The 24,700-nt window shown below is 33.2% G+C and overlaps 1 protein-coding gene across 1 annotated transcript in view; it reads right to left on the reverse strand.

Moving 5' to 3' along the window:
- Positions 1-8,294: 8,294 nt before the first annotated feature.
- Positions 8,295-24,700, reverse strand: part of MAP3K2 (mitogen-activated protein kinase kinase kinase 2) — a 28,501-nt gene continuing 12,095 nt past the window's right edge. The window contains exons 3-17 of the mRNA XM_070957109.1: positions 24,352-24,470; positions 23,905-23,945; positions 22,154-22,253; positions 21,566-21,679; positions 20,383-20,470; positions 19,079-19,197; positions 18,829-18,908; positions 18,645-18,712; positions 17,307-17,396; positions 15,402-15,608; positions 14,689-14,837; positions 13,316-13,447; positions 11,724-11,853; positions 9,701-9,878; positions 8,295-8,525 (exon numbers count right to left, since the gene is read on the reverse strand). Coding sequence (XP_070813210.1) covers positions 8,300-8,525; positions 9,701-9,878; positions 11,724-11,853; positions 13,316-13,447; positions 14,689-14,837; positions 15,402-15,608; positions 17,307-17,396; positions 18,645-18,712; positions 18,829-18,908; positions 19,079-19,197; positions 20,383-20,470; positions 21,566-21,679; positions 22,154-22,253; positions 23,905-23,945; positions 24,352-24,470 — 1,841 coding nt within the window. The 3' untranslated portion in view covers positions 8,295-8,299. The remainder of the gene's footprint in view (positions 8,526-9,700; positions 9,879-11,723; positions 11,854-13,315; positions 13,448-14,688; positions 14,838-15,401; positions 15,609-17,306; positions 17,397-18,644; positions 18,713-18,828; positions 18,909-19,078; positions 19,198-20,382; positions 20,471-21,565; positions 21,680-22,153; positions 22,254-23,904; positions 23,946-24,351; positions 24,471-24,700) is intronic.

Below are 24,700 nucleotides of genomic sequence, written 5' to 3' on the forward strand. Positions count from 1 at the left end.
AACCTGGCTCCAGCCTCTCTTATAAAAGATGCTGAGGTTTAGATAATTATCCTCACAGATAATAAAAAGAATCTTCTTTCTTTTCTAAGGCAGCATACTGTATGTTAAAAATGGTATTATAAGGACTGCTTATTAGATTTCTTTCACTAAGGAGAATTTGTTTTCCAATTTAAGACTGGGAAATTTGGAAAATCATTATTATAATTAACACACTTGCTTGGATAGATACTTGCATTCAAAATTCCTTCTGCATAAGCCAAATGCTCAATTTCATGGTTGATATAGTCTGCAACATTTCCATTTCATTTTGTAATTATAATAATTAAAATAGAGTTGCTGTGCTCATATACAGGATCATTTGCCAGGTGCACATTTCTCTGCAGCTGTATGACTATTTTCACATGATCAAAGGGGAATCGGCACGATCACAGCTGTGTGAATATTGCACCATTTCAAGTATACCATCCAAATAGTAATGGTCTTCACTATCTGCTATAGAATATGTCCAAAGGTCTGATTAGTATAATGGATGATATGAGAATAATTTGCCCTAGAGAAATGATGAAACCAAAGATTGTTCTGATAGGGCCTATATATATCATCCGCAAGTACAATCTAACGTAGTAGGTATATTTAGGATATACTCAATATATCCATTATAAAATATAACTCCACAGTTCAAAGGCCAATGACAAATACAATATATTTAAGCCAATGTTTAAATTCATTAAAAATATTTCTTTACTTTTGAAAAGGCTTTGGATGAAATTTTAGTCTATATTATAACTGCAGCATTTTTCATTCTGAGCTAATTTTTCTACTTTCCATATAAAGCTAGATTTTGGATAAGTACCTTCATTTTCCCTTAAGGGATATATCTACTTTACTTTCTGTACCAGATCCTCCCTCCCTCTCTCTCTCACTCTCTCTCTCTCTCTCTCTCGTTTCAATTGGAATCTACATATTTAACACTGAACTAGAGTTAGCTCGAGTTAGCTCCCAAAATAGTATATAACTAGTAGTACCCGGGATTGTAAGGCTTTGATTCCAAAAAGACTGCATTTTATGACCCCAGAACATATTTAAATATCCAAAAGCATGGTGGGTATAATTGTAGGATATTACTGCTCAAGGAACCACTTGGATTGCATGTGTGTCTGGGAGAGCCATAGTAATAAATATATCCAGCACAACTTAGAAATCACAGGAAAGTTGCTAACAGCCACTAAACTAGATAAATAGTGCTTTTGGCTGTACCTAATAAGTATAAAAGCTTTGGTTTTCAGTAATTTACTAACATATACATAAGTACACAAACAAACCTGTACTGGTATGTTGACAGTAATACTTTTGCTAAAAAAAACCTCACCTTAGAGATATACATTCAAGCATAAAAGTCTGTACTTCTCTATAGGTGCAATAAATTTCAATTAAAAAAAAATCAACAAATATATTAGAATATTTTTGATCAATTTTTTTAAATGTCTGACACTGCTGCAAAGTTGGTTGAAAGTGTTACTGAATTCTACATTAAATCTGGACAATGGCAGGAACAAGATTTGTCCTTATTAAAGCTACATGGCATTAATAGAATACAAATACCTTATTTGAAATCACATCTGATGTTCCTATTCAAAACCAATACTGTCGCTTGCTTTAAGCAAATACTTTCTTAAAAGAAAGCACCACTAAAATCATTCTCAGTTCACTTGAGCTGCTGATTATTTTAGAATTAAATAATTTGCATTTATGTAGAACTTCCTTATTGCAGAATTTACCAGTTCTAGGGTTAAGAATAAAGAATATAATCATATCTAAGTTTAAGTGCTATTAACATCTCTATTTGAAATTAGTGAACTTGGAATATTTTTAACAGCTTAGTTTAAAACTAGTAACATACTTGGTTGGATAAAGGTTTAACATACTATCAATATTTTTAAAAGCAAGGCTTGCAAGTCTATATATAGTTATAACTCTGATAAAAATTATTGTTGCAAATACTCCCTAATTAATTTAAAAAGGAAAAGGAAAATTTATTATGCTACTTAGTAAGTGGTCCTATATGATTTGAACCTTTTCTGTAATCAATATGCTAAGAAAATAAACTTAAGGCATAAAGATAAAGGCACTCAGATGTCTTTGAATGCTTTGTTAGTATAACAAGAACACTTTAATCCAATGAGTGTAATCCATACTTCTTAAAAATTAAGGAGTAAATCTTATTCTAAAAATTAAAATTTCATCAGGGAGACCATCATTATCTTTTTTTTTTTATAGATTTTAGGCTAATTTATCCAAACATCTATTTTCCTAATCTAAATCCTATATATCTGAAGGTACTGGTCAGACTTCATGCCAAGCTTCCCTGTCACTTTCAAATTCATGAAAAATATCAGGTTTCAAGATGTAAAATACAAATAAATTCACCACACTAAAATGCTTAATTTAATTTGTGATTTAGAAAAATGCTTGGTACGTGCTACGTGTATCTATGGCTGCTAGGAAGCTAGTGCTCCAAGATCTATCTTTGATGGGTGCCCCATGTCATATATGGAAAGAAAGAAATGAATATTTGGATTTATGATTGGCACAACTATTCAGGATTATACCCAGAAACATAGCATCTAAGTATGACCCTGCATTTTTCTTTCTGAATTTTAGTTATGCTTCACACCTGGGTTTGAACCATCTGCAGTTTCAGAAATGATTTCTAATGCAGTTGGACACACATTAAATCTTGCACAAATGGGCTGAAAAATAATATACTGAATTATTTTTCATGTAGTAGAAAAGCCAGCTATGCATTTGTCTTCATTTTTAAGACAAATAAAGACATGGTTATGTGCTATATGTAGTTTATGTCTACTCAGCTCTGAGGGATATCAAATTTTCCCTTTAGTGTTTCCAGTTTCATTTTATGTCACATTCATTTGAACGTGACATATTCCCATACCATTTTCTCATAATCATTTTAATAATATAAAGAATATATAGACTTTGAAATATCATTAAATAATATTTATGAGAAAGCAAGTTTTTGTTTCATGATCTTATATATGTTTATACTTTTGAAATTCTAAGACTAAAAAACAATGTTACAAATCACTGTCAACAGACACAATTTGTATTGGCAAGCTTTGAAGGATTCTAAATATCACCTTAGATATTCAGAAACATAAGTATTTTTATATTAGTGTTTTCTTTCTAGCTACATTGATATACTTATTAAAAGTTTCTAGTTAGGAGACTTTTGCCTATAATCACATAAACTGTCCCGAGCCTCATTTGATGAAATCCAAGAAAAATGGAATGAAAACTATCAAAATTTGGCTTGAATTGTAACAGCAAGCTTGCTGTCAATCACTATGCTTTTTGTTTTGCTTTGTAAACTTTTAATTACAAATTCATACCAAAACTGGGTGTGTACTTCAATAACTACATGCCAAATTGCTGGGAACTGACCCTTGTGGATTAAGGGTAACCATTAGTAACTGAGCTACCTCCCTCCACTACAGCTGGTTTTAGAAGTGTTTGGGAATCCTCTTTATATTCATCTTTTTTTTTGAAGCACTTTTATATTGTCATTGTCAAGACAAAACACAATATTAAAAGAAGGCACAGCTATCATTCTGACTCTGTTGGGTTTTTTTTTTCTCTCTCTCTCTCTCTTTCTCCCTCAGCCACACTATGGATTTGAGCAGCACAAAGTGCCCTGCAATCTGGCAAGTGATCTACAATTTTGGACTCTGCCTACTTTCAAGATACTTCTTTGGACATTACAAGATTTTCTAATTCTTAACCTGCACTAGACATTATCTTTGAAGATCACATTATTACCTTTGGGTAATAGAAGTACCCAGACTAAAGTTTAAATGTTTATATAAAGCACAAAATAAAATGGAAATGTCCCGCATTTTATGAGTCCCTAGTGTATCTTTAGCTCCCTAGAATAAAAATAGCATGGATAGAAATATCCCATGCTACTTCAAATATAAACACACTTAAAATATGGGTTTAGGGTCATTGTAAATTGTTCTGTATAGAAATTATATGTAAAATATACACAGCAAAATAAATCTTATAATTCAGATATTTTGATAAGGAATATATTTTAAATTGCACATAACTTTAGAAAGGCAAAGGGCTATTGTATTTTTTTTTTTACCTAAAGCAACTCCTACACTCATCCATATTCAAACAACTTGATCACAAAATTACTCCTGTTCAGAGTATATTAAATTCTAATTGCCTAAATTTCTGGTTTTTTTCTAATTTATTAGCAAAAAGTATTGCCTCACTCTTACATTTCTTGTTCTACATGAATTTAAGACATCTAATATCTTTTTTTATTCCTTCACGTAATACTGAGTGCTCTCATACCTGTTTACTCCATAGAATTAAAGCCATTTTAAAGACCTTATTACTTTTAAACATTTTAGAGCTGCAGAATTTTGCAAATTTCATATTACTTCTCTCTTTCGAGGATTCACAAATTCATGAGCTATTCTTATGCATTTGATTAATAAAATGATAAAAGAAACAAGCCTTCTCCAAAGTTCAGTTGATGTCAGCACTTACTATTTTGTATAAAAAACATATTTCACACCCCAAATCAGGGACAAGAAGTCAACACTTCCTACATAATCACATTTACCCTCTGTCCCAGTTGTTACCACAGTATTATACATCATGTGAACATCAGACCTGTTGATAATCAGGTTAGCACTGTGCCAGACCTTAGTACGATACCTAACCTATGATATGCCATGTCATTTTTGGTGATACATCAGGTCTCCAGATCCTCTAGGAATTGCATAAGAAGATCCTGCTCTTGGAGGGCCTCTGGAGACTCAGAAAATCTCACAAGAATGCTCTCGGGTGATTTTTCTGAAGCTTCAGAGGCCCTCCAAGAGCAGGGCTCTCTTATGTGTCTTCCACAGAATGAGGAGAATCTAGAGGGGAGTCAAGACAGGCCTCTTTGACTGGGGGAGGGGGGGAATGTGATATGCCAGCAAAATCAATGTTGGCATTTTCTGAATTTTTGGCATGCTGAGCCCATCGCCCTCACTGCCCTAGTATAATTTTAAAAACTCACTCCCCTAAACTTCTAAATTCCAAAAAGGCATGGTGGGATAAAGCCAATCCAAGAGAGATCAAATTATAGCAGAAAAGCACCATAAACAGGCTGTTACTTACATAGTGAAAGAGCAAGGAGAGGCAACCAGTGATTCTATTCCAACAGTATCAAGTTCATGTTTTACAGCTGAAACAGGACTTTGTAAATTTGTTTAAAAGTATAGCTGATTAGTGTTGCCATTTAAATGGCAGAAATTTCTGCCATTTAAAATCTAGAAATTTCTGGATGGAGTTTGATTCCTGTCTCCCTGCAAAAAATAATTTAAGGCTCTGCTTCAGATTTGGAGGAAAAAAATCCAACACCTTAATCCTATGCATATTTGCTAAAAAGAAAAAAATATCACTGTATTCAGTGTAACGTATTCCTTAATGCATTTAGGATTGTTGCTTTAGATAGTACCTTCTGAAATAAGTGGAAGATTCATTAAACCTGGTCTTCAAAATAGTCTACACGAGCAAATATTTTCATTCAACAATTTTGAACTGGTGCAACAGCGCTGTCAGAGGTCACTCAGAGGCTGCAATGATTGTCTGACTGCTAGATTTTAAACATTTCAAAGCCCTGTTAATTGAGCAGAGCACAGAATTTTGATAAAACTATTAAATATACATATACACCTTGATAAATGTGGGGGGAGGACTTCTCTTGTGGTCTCTCCTTTTAGTCTACTTGGGACCAAATGATGCACATTTTCATGTTTTACATAATTTGCATAGCTACAGCCTGATGGAAGTTTAGCAAATTCAGAATCTTACAGTGTTTCCTTACAGGGACCAGAAAAAGACAGCCTGTACTCAGATATAGGATAACACAGCTCTGTACAGAACCATAACAGACTGAAGGGTTACAGGAAAGGAATCGTGACAATGATGATTCCTTTTTCCATGTTATGGTAAATTTTAAGCACACCTTTAGAAAAATAATCCTGACCTCTTTATAGAAGCATTTCTGTTATTTTCAAAAGTCAAAAATTAAGTCCCTTAGAAAACAATTAATAGGTTGTATTATTTTTTTAGAGGATTTGCTGTCAATTTTGTTCAAGCCACATTTGCTTCTCCAATTTAAATTCTCTTACAACTATAGACTAATGCATAAGCAATGTTCCATGTACTCTTAACAACATATGGTCAACTTCCAATAACAAAAGCCATATTTAATGGCTTCAGCTTATTGCTGCAATCAACAGGGCAGCAACATCACCAAAATGTATAACGCTAGGATTATTATTTGTACAATTCTTTGGTGGTTGTCGGTTTTGGGATATTAAGATTAAAAGATTTCCCTAGTTCTATAAAAAATAGAAAAAATACATTTCTATTTATTGATGATCTGCTGTTGAAATTACATTTTAGTTGGGGAAAGACTATATGGATCAGAGCTGCCTACTTCTCTTCAGCATGTCTAAGAAATACTTTCCAGAAGTACAGCTTTATCTATCTGAACTTATTTTAACAATAAATAAAGACTGTAAACTCAGGTTACCAAGTCATGATTAAGGTGCCAGGAGCATTTTGTAAGTATGAATCATAAATCACATATGCACCTTTATATTGTATATTGTATATTGTATATGTGATTTATGATTCATACTTATATAACTTATGTTTTATATGTAATTGTTAGTCAGGTTTAATAGCATCATTATAGTATATATTTATCTTCATATAATTTGACTTGCTTTGGACATTTTGCAGAAAGCCTAGAAAATAATTAATAGTACTGTTTACAACACCACTTCTGAAAAATGGAAGCATCTTTCCCATTTTCCAGTTACTTTTATTGTTTGGTGCTAGACATATCCTAAAGGGCCAGTCAACAAACATACATTCTACAGTTCTAATGTTAATACATGTCCAAATATGGGTTGAAACAATTGGGATAATAATCCCAAATCTAATTATTCCTTTATTATTATTTAAATCAAAAGTAAAACATCTAAATAAATAAATTTTTAAAAAATGGGAGTGAAAAGGACTTTTTTCCCCTATCTGTATAACGTATTCCTTCTTCTTCAGCTGCAACTGAATTATATGGTATAGATACACATGGGAACTTCCAGATTTCATTCTACCAAACTTGCTTTTTCAATGCAAATTAATAAGGCATTTGCAACCCACAAAGTTAATTCTGCACAGTCAACCCAGCGCAAATTAGTCAGATTAAGCAAAGGTGGTTTGACAAATAAGATATGCATCTCAGACACAGAATTCAGTTCAGCAGCAACAGAAAGAGAAACTATATTTTTATCACTCCTGCCCATTCTACCTTAAGTACTTTATGATAAAACTCACAGTAGAGAGAAAAAAACCTGGGCCTTATAAAATACTTTAGGGGACCAGAAGAATAATTGTGACAGAAGAAAGAATATGGAAAGTATTCTTAATTAATATGAGCAGAAAATAAACTTCATTCTACCCATTAGAGACTCCTCACAGATCAACTATTTCTAACCTGAAAATCAGTTTGTTGCATGATATGTGGACATTGTTTAACTTTAGAGAAGTCTGGTACTACAACAATCTGTTTATCTATGATTCTGGATATACGACATTAATGCACTAGCACTATTAAACAACAGGCTTCTTATCTTCAAAGCAGAAAACACTTATTTGGTTTACATTTTTGTGCTAATATGATGGTTTGTTTTCCAAAATGTACCTTGCTCAGCAACCTGAGATTCTAGCTTCTAAATGAATTTCCAGAATCACAGATGAAACTTATTTTAAAGCTCAAATATAATTGAGAGCTCTTTGTTATCTATTTATACACTGCAACCACTGGATATATATACTGTTTTTCTGAATCTGCTAGTGACATGTATACCTTCCCAGTCTTGGGAGTTAATTAGCAGTGCTTGCCAAGGGAACAGGGATGGGGAAAATCTTATACATGATTCCTGATGGTCCAAATAAATTCTTTACCCCCTTAAATAAGGAATGAATATGTACTAAAGTGCTTTATGCAAACCACATCAGTACATTACTGAAACAAAGGAGATTCTAAATGGGAAAAAGTCTGCATTCTAAATATGCAGAGAGATCTTAACAATTTTATATGAAAGAAAGAATCAAGAGAAATAACTTCTCCCTTGTCTTTTTTCAACTCTGTATAAAAAAAAGTGCAGTAAAAAATGCAGTAGGTGAGAGGAATTGAGGCAGGCCATCAGTGATAATGTGCAAATGTATGTCTCAGAAGTTCATCTGCAGATGGTCGCAACTTAGCCTCAGTAAATATCCGCTTTAGAAAATCCCGACCATGGTCTGAGACGTGCGGTGGCAACTGGGGATTGGTTGGCTGTGTGGCAATTTTAAAAATGGCAGCCATTGCTTCAAATTCTGCCCAGGGTGGCTTCTCAGTGAGCATTTCAACAACTGTACAGCCTACACTCCTGCAACAAGAATGAAAAGCAAATTAAAATTAAGAAAACTATCTGGAAAAGATAATCAAAGCATAATATATGTTCCCATCAAAAGAAAAGCTTTTTATATTTCTATATTAGTTTCTGTTAAGATTTCATTTGGGTAGAGACAGATTTGCTCTTTCAATGTTACCAAGTTCATATGTTTCTACTGGAAGGAGGCAGCGAAAACAAAAGTGAGTTTAAATACTGACTGCTCTATTTTGAGTTTGTTCTAAAGCTCCAATGACTGAAATATAATTTTACTACTGAACACATGCCATAAAAACAGCTTCTTCAGAATTTACAGTAGAAAAGACACACACTGCAAGGTAATAAGAACATTTACGTCTGAAAAAATTGTTAGTAACACACTATTATTTCTTTGAAACCCATATTATCCTATTTTCTTTAAGGTAATAATCCTGCATCAAAGGCTATGCCACTTCTTTTTCTCATAAGGCATACAGATTTTGCAACCTGAAGTTTGTTTCATGGTTTCTATCAGCCAGTAATGAAAAACTATAGAAGGAAGCAGACTTAGCTAGATAAGGTAGTAAAATTGGTGTAACAATTATGACTAATGGGCATTCCTATAAAATGGCACGGGCAGTATTTTCTACTCTCTAGAACACGAGCTGTTTAGAGAAGGGAATGCCCGCATGACGACTCCATAAAACTGTTGTGGACATCACATAAAACAACCTAGTGTAAATGCACTCCTCAGTTTGGCTTAGATAAACCTACAGAGATTGTTTGTCAACTTATGGAGACTTTCTAAATTGCCAATGATTAAAGTTCTTTCTCTAACTTCTCTATCACTTTGGATGGCAATGTCCTAGAGATATTGTTTAACATTTTTCTTTGCCTTAAAAAGTTCAATGGTAGTTAAGGATTTAAACCTATATTAGGCATTTTCTGATCTACAGCTCTACTAAATTTGAGTGTTTATCATGCACAAATCAGGGATAAAACCATAGTGTTGATATTTCAACCTGAAGTTGAACCATAAACCATAATTTTTATAAACCAAATTCTGGTCTCCACTGTTATCAGTCCCAGATGTAATCTTAATGCAGCATTGTGGATACATTTAAGGGCTCCCAAAATAGTGTGCAAGAAATTATTTCCAATTTGTTCCAGGTGAAAAATAATATAAGACTTGCCAAATATCTGCTTTTCTTCCATATCCTTCCCCACTAATCACTTCTGGACTCATCCAGTACGGAGTTCCTGTAGCAGACTTCATTCCCGTACCAGATAGACAAATTGTTTGAAGCCGTTTGCTGGCACCAAAATCACCCAACTTAACATTGCCTGCAGAGTCACGAAGAATATTTGCTCCTGAAAGAAATATAAACAAATTATGTAATTGTTCCTGCTTTAGATTAATAACAGCTATTGCTGTGTAATCATATAGGGCAAGTAGAACAACACACAAAATAAGTACACTTTTTGTTTAATTGTTACTGTAATTTAGTGTACAAAAATACTATAGGCAGACTGAATAATTCAGTTGGTATCTGAAATAAATATGAACAAATCATGTAAAATTGTATATATATACTTTTAATTTGAGCTCCACTATTAAACAAGAAATTAAACTCTGACGTCAAGGAATAATAGTGGGCAATCTTTCCCCTGAGTTGTTAAAGAGCCCATTCAAAATCTGAAAGCCCAGACATTTCTTCAACTCTGACACCTCAAATACCAGTCTAAACGGTGACTAATACCCACATTATCATTTATCTGGAACACTGTAATGTGATCTACATGGAGCTGCCATTGAAGATCATTCAGAAGCGTCTATTAATCCAGAAAATACCAGTTGTTGGCAGGTAATAATCGACATGAGCATTAGATCTATGCATTGACTCTTCACTGACCCCCTAGTTATTTATTAAACTTTACCTCAGGCCATCAATTGACTGTCAGTGAATAATAAGTAATTTGCTATAAAACATCCATGGTACAACTGATCAAAATTAAAATCACAACATAAAAAAAACTGTTTCAATATTAGCAAACAAAAAAAAATGGCTCTTTCTAATTTCAAATACCTTCTTAAATAGGAGTTAAAAATGTACTAAAACTAATCAAATGGGGTGGCTTGAATTTTTCAGGATAAGGGTTACATGTGACAAAGAAAAAACATCTTTATGCTTCCATCTCCAATTGGTACTTAATACCTCAGCAACAGGTTATGCAGACCTTTAGGGTTAAAATATGCATTGTGAATTGTACAAAGAAGGTAGTATCAGCCCTACAAGGTGGGTAAGACCAAGCAACAGACACTGAGTAGACCTAAAGCTACTTTTATTAGAACAGCTACCATAATATAGTCTTGCAAGTCTAATGTGTTTCCTTTCCTCCCTTATTTATCTTCATAAAAAAGTATTATTGAAGTGTTTTATTGGTCCCATTTCATGTACAGTTGCAACTTGTATTCCAGTCATAGTTGGACAAAACTTTCCAGGCCCCCACCACAGCTGTCAGCTCTGCCAACTTTGCTATGCTCCACTAAGTTGTTGGCATCCTGCCATCAATGGGGAGGAGGGGGAATAGCCATTTGGGGAAGAAGTGCAGGAGGAAGTAAAAGGAGGTAAAGAGGGGAGGGAATGGCACTGACAGAAACCAGACGTGTGAAAATCAGACTAATCCAGATGGCCAAGGATACCTGGCCTGGGAAAGAATGTGCAGCTGTTTCAAGATCCGCCTGGCATCAAATCAGTTTCCAAAAGATTGCACCAGGATGCTATTGGATGGTCTGGCCAATGGGAGTGGGGAACACTGCAACCAGTAATCCTTAGTAAAAGTAACTATCACTTTAACCAAATGGAGTCGGGCTTGCTGCCTCTTAACCAATATTGCATTATAATATTACAATTGTATTGTATTGTATTGTATTGTATTGTATTGTATTGTATTGTATTGTATTGTATTGTATTGTATTGTATTGTATTGTATTGTATTGTATTGTTACAACAATTGAAAAATTGTTGTACAATTTTTCTATCACACTCACTTGAAACATCTACTTATTAAGTTTTGGAAAAGTGCAGGAAAGGTCTTCAATAAAATGCTATTTTCAGTAGTATACCAGGAGAAAAAGGAAACAAACTCTTCAAGATTTAGGAAAAAATATTTACAATTCACCAAGCAAATTTATAACAATGCCCCCATCAGTACCTTTAATATCCCTATGTACAATCATGTTACTGTGCAAATAATGAACTCCTTCCAGGATCTGGCGAGTATACTTCCGAGTCACATTCTCTGTGAGAGCACCATATGCCTTCAACTGATCTTTAATTGAGCCCTACAATGAAAGAAACTTGCTATAGTAAAAGGTCTTAAAAGAAGTTTTCTAGAAATCCACCATATAAAAGTTACAGCACTTAAACACTGATTGAATCCACAAATGCAGTTATTTTTATTTATTTGTATCCTGCCTATTATTTTTACAAATAACTCAAGGCAGCAAACATATCCAACACATCTTCACCTCTTTCTATTTTCTATTTTCCCTACAACAACCCTTTGAGGTCAGTTGGGCTAAGATAAAAAATGACTGGCCCAAAGTCACCCAGCTGGCTTTCACGGTTAAGGCTTGTCTTGAACTCACAGTCTCTTACTTTCTAGCTTGGAGCCTTAACCACTAGAGCAAACTGGTCTTGGAAATCTTTCTCCATCTCACTTTAACTTGCATAGCACTAAATCCAGCCCACCAAGTGTGCAACTTCAATTTAGGGAAAATAGGATTTAAACTTTAAATCCAGATTCTTTCTGGAAAGTATATCTTTTGATTTAGGCTAGAAAGATAACAGAATGCTACAAGTACCGAACTTGTTTATAATATTAAAAAGAATAATAGTTAACTTAACATTATTTGTTTTGTTTGATCATGTTAATTTCTTTTAAGCTTCAGATATGCCCTTAACCTACTATCAGCCAAGCTTACTTTCACCAAGACAGAAATATTTATTTTTTAAAAAAAGTTTTTTTATTTTAAACACATTAAAAACCAAACATAGACATACATCATTTATAGAATAATAAAAAAATTTTTTTAAAAAAATTAATATCACTTTTCTTTTCAGTTAGGTGCAGCGGTCCATTCTTTCTATACATCAATATTTACAAATATTTTAATATTAACTTATTTGACGTTCATTTTCTGCTTTCTATCATTCCTTCTATCCTATCAATTGGTCGTACACATTTTCCCCCTCCTTTCTTCATTCATTTATCTTGTTTCCTTATTTTTCAACCATTCATACCATCTATTCCATACCTTATAGTACTTTGATTCTTCTTTCCCCTTAATTTCTTTAGTTACACTAATTACACTGATTCATAAGGAGAATTCTGATCAACAATTAATACAAAATTACAGGCCTCTCTATTGAATTCTGATTATAAATTATTTATGTTGATAATTGCTGAAAGATTAAAGGTGATTCTGGACAGAAATATTTAATATGGTGCTTCACATTTATGTGGGAATAAAATTCAATAATTAAATATGCATCTTGTTAGACAATAGATATGTAAAGAGCAAAATGCAGACAGCAAAAACACTTTGCGGGATTTCAGAAATGTTGGTTTGTAGATGCTAATGAAAAACAGAAGATATTTATAGAAATTTAGTACAAAAGCGTTCTTTTCAGATTGATGGTATATTGTATCTTATACGTCACTCCATTTGCAGACTTGATTTTTATATATGGGCACACACACACTACAGAAATTTACTATCTCCCAGTGGGTCAGTGGCTTACCCCTGGCATATATTCCATGAATATAGAAAGTGTTCCTTCTGGATGGTCCCTTAAGCAGCCATAATACTGAACAATTCTTTCATGTAGCAGATTTTTCAGAAGCTGAATCTCACATTCAAGGGCATTTACTTCCTAAAAGTAACATAATAGAATAAGAGCAAATTTCTAGCACTAAATCATACCAAAAATACTTGATTCAGGTTTTTTTTTAATTTAAACTGAATAATTTAAAAATCATTATTACTAGCTCATTATTATTAATCACTACAAACCATTTTAGCTGCTTTACTGTTTTCATAATTAAATGAACACTTCAGAATCTGCAATGCTCCTATAAATTGCAATAAGAATTGCATAGCAGTGGTTCTCAGAAGACCTTGGGTTTTTTTTGTTTTGTTTTGTTTTTGCTTTAATTTATATGCCGCCCTTCTCCGGAGACTCAGGGCGGCTTACAATGCATTAAGCAATATGTTTGAATTATCTGTTCTTATTTAAAACAATGATCAAATTACTGAACGAAATATGAATTTTAATTCCTAAATGTTATTGGTAATACTGTCGGTTTCAATGTCCTCTGTAGTTTATATTCTTAGTACTGAATCCAAAATTACATGTTTGAATATCACAAAGTAATGAAAATGCACTTTACAATTGTCATTCATTTAATTTTCTAGTTCATTTTTTCTTTCAGCAGCACATTAGTTTGAAGTACACTGTGTTAAAAACAAAATGGTCCATTATATTTGAGCACATGTGAAAGACTCCAATTCTGTATTCATAAGTAACAAGAAAACTATTAATAATTAACTTACATTAATAGGAAATTTCTAAATATTTGAAATTCTTAGAGAAGAGACTTAATGATGTACTGTACATTGTACAGCTTAATATTTAAACCTTCCATTATCCCCATGTCTTCATTTTTAAAGAGGAGAATCTTATAATTATTTCCATATGACAGTAGTTTCAATTCCTAGAATGGGAAGGACAATTCCCCTTCCCTCATTGACTATGGAGGATGGTGCACTCTTAAAAGTTTGCTCCGAAAGGACTCCTAACGTTTTGAAAAGAAATGGAGGATAAATTAGAAAAAAAAATCCTAAACTAAACAAGAAGATACCAACTCATGTCAAGAGTGTTTCACCATGGAAAAAAAGCCAAAAGTCACAGATTCCACATATAAATAACATAAATCTTTCAGTGACATTCGTGTAATATTCAGATTCCATAACAACTTTCTTCAGCTTTTTTTGATTTTGCTAATATTTTTTTAAAAAGTATGATTCTAAAAAAATAAGTTCAATTTATTTTAACCGTTGTATATGTACATATCAGAAAGGCTGAGAGAGGATACTTCCTTCCCAAATTCTTACCTTACTCGTCTCTGGACTGTCAGGATCAAACTCAACTTGTTTAACAGCTAGTTCTCGTCCTGTGTCTGCATCATAGCATAGATAAACTCTACCAAATGCACCTTGGCCAAGCGGTTTACCAAGTACCCAATTAGTTGGAGCACGCGGGGCTGCAACAAAATGTGATAAGTCTGATATATCAAAGTATACAAGGGAAAAGCAGACCAACACCTTTCTGACACTGTTCAATAAAGCTCCCAAATCAGCATATTTTATTCTATTTTAAAATATAAACATTTACCCTTTGAATAGACTTCAATTCCTGTTTTTGGTAAGTTTGTAGTGTTATTAGTATGTAATGCGAGAGTTTTGTCCAAAATTCACACACACGCACATACAAAATGCAAGCACACATATTAACAATAAATAGATTTCAAGTTATTTTCTGCCCTTCTACTGTTACTATCTTCAAAAAAGAATTATTCTTAGTAAAAGAAACATGTGTAGTAGGTTGTCATAGGAATTTCCTGATAAAGCTTTCTGTGGACTACACACTTCAAAGCCCCCTTCAGTTCTGTATGCCAGATTTTCTGTTTTTAGTCTATTCTTCTGATACGCTCCCATTCCTCTGATAATTTATTTTCCTCACAGTTGTGTATAAAACCTAGCTATTTCAACAACTGAATTATAGTTTAGATGAGGGATTACAAGGCAATATATTTTTTTCTCCTTACAGCGGCTGGGAGGACTGATGTCCATTACTGTCAAGGTAGGATTTTCTATATCACTTCCTCTTCTCCGCATTCGTCCATCTTCATATTCTGGAGTGAAAATGCTGCTCCCACTGCTTGTGCTCAATGAATAATCAGTTGGGCTGAAACTTACTGGAGTGCGTAAGCAGTTTCCTTGGGTCCTTCTAACTCTTGGAAAAGTTTTACGACCTGCAGAAATTATAAGTAAATCCAACAGCATAGTTATTATTATTTATTTATTTATTTGTCAAACATGTATAAGATAACAGATATAAGTATAAACATGATTATGAATACAGGATAAGGGTACAAATAAATGGTGACAGTAGGACATGGACGGTAGGCACATTGGTGCACTTATGCATGCCCGTTACAGACCTCTTAGGAATGGTAGTATATTATGATGGTAGTATAATGGTAGTATTATGAAGCACACTGTTTATCAGTACATTGTTTGACAGTAAAGATCACTAGACAGAACTGGAGATATGTTACAGACCTGAGAGGCAATCATAAATAAACATTACTCTCAGGTCCTTTGATAATAAGAAATACATATGGTAGATACCTTTATAAAGGACCAAAGAAAGCACCTTTTCTTGGAAAACAGATTTTAATTTTCTAAACATAGAAGGTTTAAAATATAATACTGTAATATTTTTTACTGATGATGAGAAAATAATAATTTCAGCTATATAAAAGTAAATAGCCTTGCTGGTCTTTTAAATACCATATTTGATGAAACTCTAGGAGTTTATTATAAATAGTGAATTTAAGAAAAGACCGCATTCACATGGAACTGAAATTAGCTGCCATGAACTGAACTCGACTATGAAATGCTCTAGAAGGAAGCAAAGAAGGTACTCTAGTACATTGTTCCTTCTCACTGAAAATGAGAAGGTTCTACTGAAAAGCTGCTCTAACAATTTGGAAAACTTTCCAGAGCAACATAAACCTTGTCACTAGAAGTTACAAAGAAAAGCACTGAAAATATGTTGACATTCTTTTATTGTGGACCCTGTTAGATCTGCATCTTTCCATTTTCTTCCATAAATGGAAGGGCACATTTAGGTAAAACAAGAAATATTTTGGGGATGTTCTTTAGGATGTTGAGAACTTGAAGAATCAACTGGAAGTTTTCCCAAATAATTAAATATCAACATTTGTGATCAAATTTATATTATGCTAGATTGCTGCCAGCTCAATGTTTGGGTGTTTTTGACAAAATGAAGCCTCCGAGGCTGGCAATGAGGCATCCAAATCAGCTGAATGAAGGATATTTTTCCAACTTTTTTACAACTCCTTGCACCACCTCTCATACGATTTCAAAAGCTATCACAACTGTGTGAAACAGATCCTGAGTCTCGTAAACACACTTCCCTTCCTCCCTATTTTGAGTGTTGTTGGCAGCCTAACAGTGATACGATAAAGTGATGGCAGAAGAGGAGACCAGGGGGGAGGGGGGCTGTTGATAGATTCTGGGAGTAGTTTTGCTAAGAACAAATGCATTAAGCCTCCTAAAAGCTTAAAGAACCACTCTAAATTTTATCTTGTGTTTCTAAATGAAAATATTATGCTGCTCCAAAACTGATATTTTACTGGCAATGGCAATCTTAGGGAAGGCACGTATGCTCTGGAACTGTAAAAAATTTAGCAGCAGCCTGTATGTGGTCACAAGTAAAAGGTTTCATTCTGCTGTTCTAAGACAACCCTAAAAAGGTCCTGCTGACAAATGTTAGTTCAAAAAAAACCCACAACAACCACCACCCAAAGATTTGTAAATTCAAAATTAATACACAAAAACAACGCTCTCTTAATTTAAAGTAAAACAAACCTAGAATTTGAAGAAAAATATAAACCAGGTAAGTTAGCTGACCCACAACTCACCATCATTGTATTCTTGATGTTGGTATGAAATATGATACCGAGGATAAGTTCCACCTTTGACAAACTTTTCAAATATTGGAAGGTCATAATCTGAAGAAAAAAAATTTTTTTTGCTTTATTCCATTAAGAAGTATAAACTAGCCAAAACTGAAAAGAAAGGTTATGTATCATCCCCAATTTTTAATCAGAAAAAACATACATAAAGGACTGCTTTTTTTTCATAATATACACTGTATCTATGTCATTCCTAAATTAGGGGCAGAATACGAAGAACATATTCATATTGCTTTTTAAAAACAGCATATTTATTTTAATACATATTTTATGCCCCAGAAATATTTTTCTTTACATTCATATATCTTTATTATTGCAGAGTGATTCTTCATCTATGAATATTATAGACTTTACATTACTATACTATATGTGTATGGAGATTCTCAGTCATCCAGGTCATGATTGTCCCAAAGGTGTTTTTTTCAAAAGGCAACTGAATTTTCTTTCCAGTTGCCTTTTGAAAAGGCACCTTTGGGACTACAATACTATATTAAACTATATACATATACAAATTTCATCATTTAGATCCCAGTTTATTCAAGGAATATTGTTTTATTATCTTTTTGGTATGCATGATGGGTTCTACTCATTCTCTTTCACTGTGGGAACATACATTTATTGCATCTGAAACCCACTCTGTGGTCTTTTAAAGCTTTCAAAACAAGATTACAATATAACAAACATATAATATAATCATACAAACATATAATATAATATATACATACAATATAATCTTTTGAAGGTTTTAAGATGCTTTGCTCCACTAGATTAAACTTCCAGTTCAACTGTGAAATTCAATACAACTTCATAGTATACTAAAACTAAATTCTATCTTGATTTGAATAAAACTTTGTCAAGTATCTGAAAACCTGAAAGTTTTATAATTCGTACTGCAGCTCCAATAGTGAAGTTCGCAATGACTTAAATAAATATGGTCAATATTTTATATGTTTAAACATCATATGTTTACAGAGCTAGACAAATAGTTGCATAAATCCAAAGGATCTTGAAAAAATTGAAATTATAAATATATCTACTAAAAATAAAAAAAAAAGATCAAGATCCTTTTTATCATCTCAGCAATGATTGCTATTTCCTGATTTGTTAGATATTTCTTTAATTATATAGCTGTATTACATATACTTCTGCATTTGCTACCATAGTCTTTGACCAACACAAACACTATATTGTGAAGCTATAGGTACTTAATATTATAATATAAAATTTTAATATAAAATTTTATAACAATAACATTGGAAACAATGCCCATTTGTTTTTATCTACCAGAGAATTCTTGATGGTTATCAGGATAGCTCTGAGCTCTTGGCATCCGGGACTTAGGGTAGTTCTCTCTAGAAACACAAAACAATGCAATATTAAATTCTTAATAACTAAGAGCCTCCTGAATATAGTAAGAAACTATGGCTTGCAGAGTATAGCAGAAAGACAAATTATAAATTATTCTCACCCATCTAAAGGGCTATCAAGTGAAGGACAACTCCCTGAGCCAGAATTTTCAGGGCTACTCAGTGATAATGGATCCAACATCTGAAAGAAAGCACAAAAAATGTACTTAAAATTTCCGTTAGTTCAAGGCACATCAATATTAACCCAACATCAATAAATGTTAATCTAAGGAGAAAAGGGGGGACCACCCAAAAAAACCCTCAAGCTACCAGATATGCATGTAGAAGATCCTTTAACAAGAGAATGCTTACTAAGTCTTTTTCTGGAATGAACTCGCCCTCACTATTGATACTAGTGAATGATCCATTCCGTGCCACATGATCATCTGGAATGTATCCTGGAGGAGGAGAGCTGCTGTCACGAGTATAGCCTGTTGAATTTTTTTTAAAAAAAGGAAAAAGATTATAAACAAACTTATTCCTTAATATCATTGATGCTTTCCAACAGAGTGGTTTTTGATGTTTTGCTTTTAAGTAGTCAAAACATACTGTTTCCCCAGCAAACTACAGCTATAGAAAAATACATTTTCCCTTAGTTCAGACAATCTTCTGGTGCTGAAAATATGTAATTCCTTCACAGAATACAAAATTGTGGAATACTGGTCTACAAAGTGACATAAATTGCACAGAAAATATAAAATATTAGTCACTATTTCCACATTTTTTTCATCTTGACCCTATTCTGGATTTTTTTTAATTAATATGGAATGTTGACATCGGTTGAAATAGAACATACATGAAGGATCAGAAGAAAAGAATATTATTTGATTTAAAAATTAAACTAATAAATGATTCTTGATGGTTTGTTTATAATCTATCAAAACAATTAATCTGCCTGCTTTAGTTTTGGTAGCTTTCAGATGTGTAAGTATGAAAATTATGGGCAGGACATGAAAGAAATTAAAAACTGAATTTGAAAAAGCTATAGGCACTGAGACTATCACATCAAGATTTCTGTTGTCAAGCGAGACATTTGTTAAGTGAATTTTACTCCATTTACTCTATTTTACTCCATTGTCTTGCTGCATTTGTTAAGTGAATCACTGCAGTTCTTAAGTTAATAATGCAGTTGTTAAGTGAATCTGGCTTTCCAATTAACTTTGCTTGTCAGAAGGCCACAAAAGGTCATGTTCCCAAGACAGTCAATTGCCAAGTGTCTGAATTTTGATCACGTGACTATCGGGATGCTGTAACTGTCATAAGTGTGAAAAATGGTCATAAGTCACTTTTTCCAGTGCCATTGTAACTTCGAATGGTCATTAAATGAACTGTTGTTAAGTCGAGGACTACCTGTATTCCCATAATCAAAGATTTTGGATATTGTACTTTGTTCTTGTTATAATCCTATTACATGAATTTAGTTTTGACTTGTTTAATGTTCCTATGACTTTTCAATTATTTAAGATTCATACTGCACATTAATCATTGATCTTTGTGTGCGGCAATATTTGTATTGCTTGCCTTTTGCAAATTACTGTGGCAACATCAAAAGAAGTGTAAATGTTTCATAAATAAATAATCACCAGTTTAAAATTAAAAATATGAAGTGTTGTTACCTATTACAGAATTCCTGTTTTTCTTTTCTGTTACTCTGAAAACTGTATTATCCAAATCTTCTAATGATGACAAGGGATCCATGTTATTCTAGAAGGAGAAAAGTATGTTTATTTATTTATGCTTTTTAAAAAATCTCTACCCTTATAAAAAAGGAAGCAACATTTTGTCATAAATATAGATGGCATCCAATGTTTCATTTCTACTTCCACAGATGATAATCGGTAGAAGCTAATTATTCTCCCTTCCATAGTCCTCAAATTTGGCTCGGAGGGATTGAGGTCTTCTGGTACAAATTTTATGAAATGGAATTACAGATGACAGGGCTATTTAAAACCACATGGCACAAAATTCCAGCTCGATGACACTGGACTTTTCCCCAAATGTTTGCATGTTTCCAGTAAGACATTATAATATGCTATTATTTCCCAAGTACACACATTCCAAATGTTAAGATTATAATGATAGCAAGAATGAAAGGTTAAAATATATTAAGTGAGATAATTTAGAAACAGGAAAATAAAGTTTCTGGCACACCTAGGAATATTTCTGCACACATCTTTCTAAGGATAGCAATCGACAAGCAAAATATAGTTGCTATATAACTTTTTCATCATCTTTTAAATTGTTTTGGGCTTTGGCTATAATCTATCTCTCTTACTGTTCTACTGACGCAACTATTAAAAAAATAACATTTGTAACCTTTAAAGTAAAAACATGGTATTATATAATGAGTTTTGTGATTGCAATTTATATTTCATGAATACTTTGTGAACATACAGAACATGTTTTATTACATGCAATATATATTTTATCATTATCAAATTTTACTATAATACATATACCCACACAAATGCTTGGATTTTTTGAGTTACAAATACAGATAATGTGCACATGAGAGTAACCAAACTTAATGGGTTAAAAGACAAAAAATGAGAATTCATGCAGACATTATCCAAAAATAATTTTGACTCAAACCTTTTTTATAGATTTGATCAAAAATCACTTGTTAATGAAAACAAGTGCTCTGTGGCTTTCTGGAACTAGAACTCAAAGAAAAATACTCCATAAAGGAAGGGGATAGATGGCAATTTTCCAGAGGGATCAGGTTGTTAGGGGTCACAAGCAAACAACAGAGGAAAAGTGTTATAGCAATATACAAATTTATACAAAGCCTTAACACACCTGTGTGTTTCCATGAGCAACAAGCAATATCTTTAGGCTCTTCATGTGAACACTGCGATCAAGGAGCTCCACAGCTTTGTCCAGATCATCCTGGATAGCTAATGGAATTACCAGCTATACATAGGAAAAATTCACAAGTGCAAGTTAAATATAAATAATGTATGTACACATTAGGTTTGTGGCTTGAAAATTAACTGTAGCAACACCAACTGTCTTTAATAATTAGTATTTAGCAGAACTAAGGGATAGCATGCTAGAAAAAGGGTAGAAATGAGCCATAAAAAGGATATTTCATTATGACAATTTGGCTAAGCAGGATCTGTAATCAGTAGAAAGATGAAACCATAGTAAAAATTAACCAGGTTTTCCCATATCCCAAATGCCACCGTGTTTCCCCGAAAATAAGACCATCTTATATTTTTTTGAACCCTGAAATAAGCGCTTGGCCATATTGCCATGCGCTCAAAAGCCCGATTGGGCTCATTATCAGGGATGTCTTATTTTGGGGGAAACAGGTTACTTGTTAAAGATGTTAAAGTTTTCACTATATCAACATTACAAAGAACAGTCTAAAAATCATTATTTTACCTCATTATTGCTGTAATACAAATTCATGGACTGTCCAAAGGCAACTTTAGCTTTTGATGCAAGATCTTCTAGCTTGATAGGTCTAGAAAACTGTAGGATTCTATAAAGTAGGATACAACTTTATTAGAAATAATTTACAGAAATGAAAGAAATTATAAATTATAATTATGAAAGTCCAACTTATTTTCAGTGCCATCTTGAAAAAAAGAAAAGGCAAACCACTTTCCCCAACAATTAAAGTAGAGAAGCTGAATTCAATTGTAATGGAGAACCGAGCTCTCGTTCCTTTCTTTGCCTCTACAAAGGACTAAATAAAGGCTTATCCCTTTCCTTTCTTTCCAAAGGGAGAAATTTCAACTTCAATTATCCCAAGTCAATGACTACTTGTGGACAAAACTGTATCTCAAAATATTGCACAGTGCAATAACCAAATTATACCTTATTTCTTCACACTATAGGAGGAGACTAATGAGCTAATTGACAGTAAAAAGATTATGTTGCTAGGCTTATACAGATTTCCTAGTATTAGAAAGCCATCCTAGGAAGTGATCTACTTAAGAATTGCAACAAGTATAATAGGATAAATCAAGTTAAACTAAACTTTAATTTGCAACATTTTAACTCAGTCAAGCGTTCTAGGAATTAATTTCTATATTAAAAATAATTTGTACTATGTGATTTACAATTTCGTATGGAATATAGTATACCTGTATTTTAAAATTTGTTTGTCAGAATAACCTGAATCTTACCACATTTCTGTTGTTATATTTGTAGTTTGAAGTTAATTATTAAGTCAATTAACCTCTTATGTAACCATCCTAAAAAACACTATCTGTCTGTCTGTCTAGCTATCTAGCTATTTAACTATCTTGGACTGAAATAAAAAATTAAAGATTGCAATATGACATATTATTTCATCTATTCTTTAAGCAGAAATTAAAAATAAAACAAAAATCCTCATACATTTTAGGTTATAACATTTGCTCAGTGACTGTGCAAAATTACAAAAGTGCTGAACAAGGGGACTTAACGACAGGTCCTCAGAATTCCAGTCATCGCAGTATCCCCATGGTCATATGATCATGATTTCCAACATTCCCTGCCAGCTTCCCTGAAGCAAATCTAATGGGGAACCTGAATAGAAGTCAAGTCACTCTTGCTGCTTTTTTACCTGCCTGAGTTCTGTAGTGCCTGCCTCCAGCACATCCCTGCCACCCACTGACACTCACCCGCATTCTGTATGGCCTAAATGAAACACCCTTCCCATCATTTTCCTGTGCTCCATAGTACCTATTTATGACATGTTAATCTGCACTTGAGTACCTGCCTATGGCATTTCCTTGTCCTCCACCGCACCTGCCCACCTGCCTGCACTTTGGAGCCTCTGCCCACGGCATCCCTCATTTCGCCTCCTGGCCTGCTTGCCTAGGACTCCCAACTTTTCCCACTTAATGACCCACATAATCCTGGGGTTACTATGGTTCCTGGGGCTGCTGGAACTTCCATTGCTAAATAATGTAGTTATGTAACATTGCATCTATGACTTGATTGTTTAAGTGATGGAAGTTCCTGAACCAACTGCAACCTGTGCAGGACTTTTTTTAAAAAATAGCTAATGGTTATGGTTTTCAAAGATTGATTAGGTAGTTTTAAATTAAGTCAAAATTCTATAAACTTATGAAACACTGAAAAAGTTTAAAAAGTTCTCATATTCAGAAAATAACAGAAATTCGCTAAAATGAATTGTTTACCTTTTTTCTCCTCGATGTTCAAATTTGACTCGTACATCATTCTGTAAGAGAATTATATAAACTTATTTATAGTATCAGTGGCATTGATAAAGATGTCTTTTCCACAAGCTTATAAAAATATGTATCTGAAGGTAAGGATTGTATATGAATCTTTTCCAGTCTTTTGAAGCATTATTAGTTATACTAGAACACACAGGAACACACAGAAAATAAACTACCATGTTTCCCCGAAAATAAGACCGTCTTATATTTTTTTTAACCCTGAAATAAGCGCTTGGCCTTATTGCCATGCACTCAAAACCCCCATTCGACTTATTATCAGGGGATGTCTTATTTAGGGGGAAACAGGGTAGCATATACAGTACGTATGTTTAAAATCTGTAATTTTTTGCAAAAATTATAGGCAAAAAATCTTCACTGTGCTGGGCAAACACATTAGATGATTACCTGTTTTTTGGGTGAAGTTAACTTTCCCTTTCCCATTTCTTGAAGCGGCAAAGCAGGACGACTTGCCTTATGAAGAACTGCCAAATCCTGCATGATTGAATTCAAAGCTTGCTGTTCATCTATTTAAATAATAATGAAACAAGGAAATATACTTGTCAAACTAAGTTTTTAAAAATCATAAAAAATTAATCAAATTAAGAAGCGTGAATAGAATCTAAGGATAGTTTGCATTGTAACTTTAAGAGCATTCATAATATAGATCTCAACAGCTTGATATTAGATAGTAATTCTGGTAGTGTTCCTTCCTTCATTTATATTTTCTTTCAGCAACAATTGCATTTTATTCTAT

This window comes from Pituophis catenifer, unplaced genomic scaffold, assembly GCF_029215685.1.
Source record: "Pituophis catenifer annectens isolate HBS135680 unplaced genomic scaffold, rPitCat1.0.hap2 SCAF_1, whole genome shotgun sequence".
Classification (NCBI taxonomy): domain Eukaryota; kingdom Metazoa; phylum Chordata; class Lepidosauria; order Squamata; family Colubridae; genus Pituophis; species Pituophis catenifer.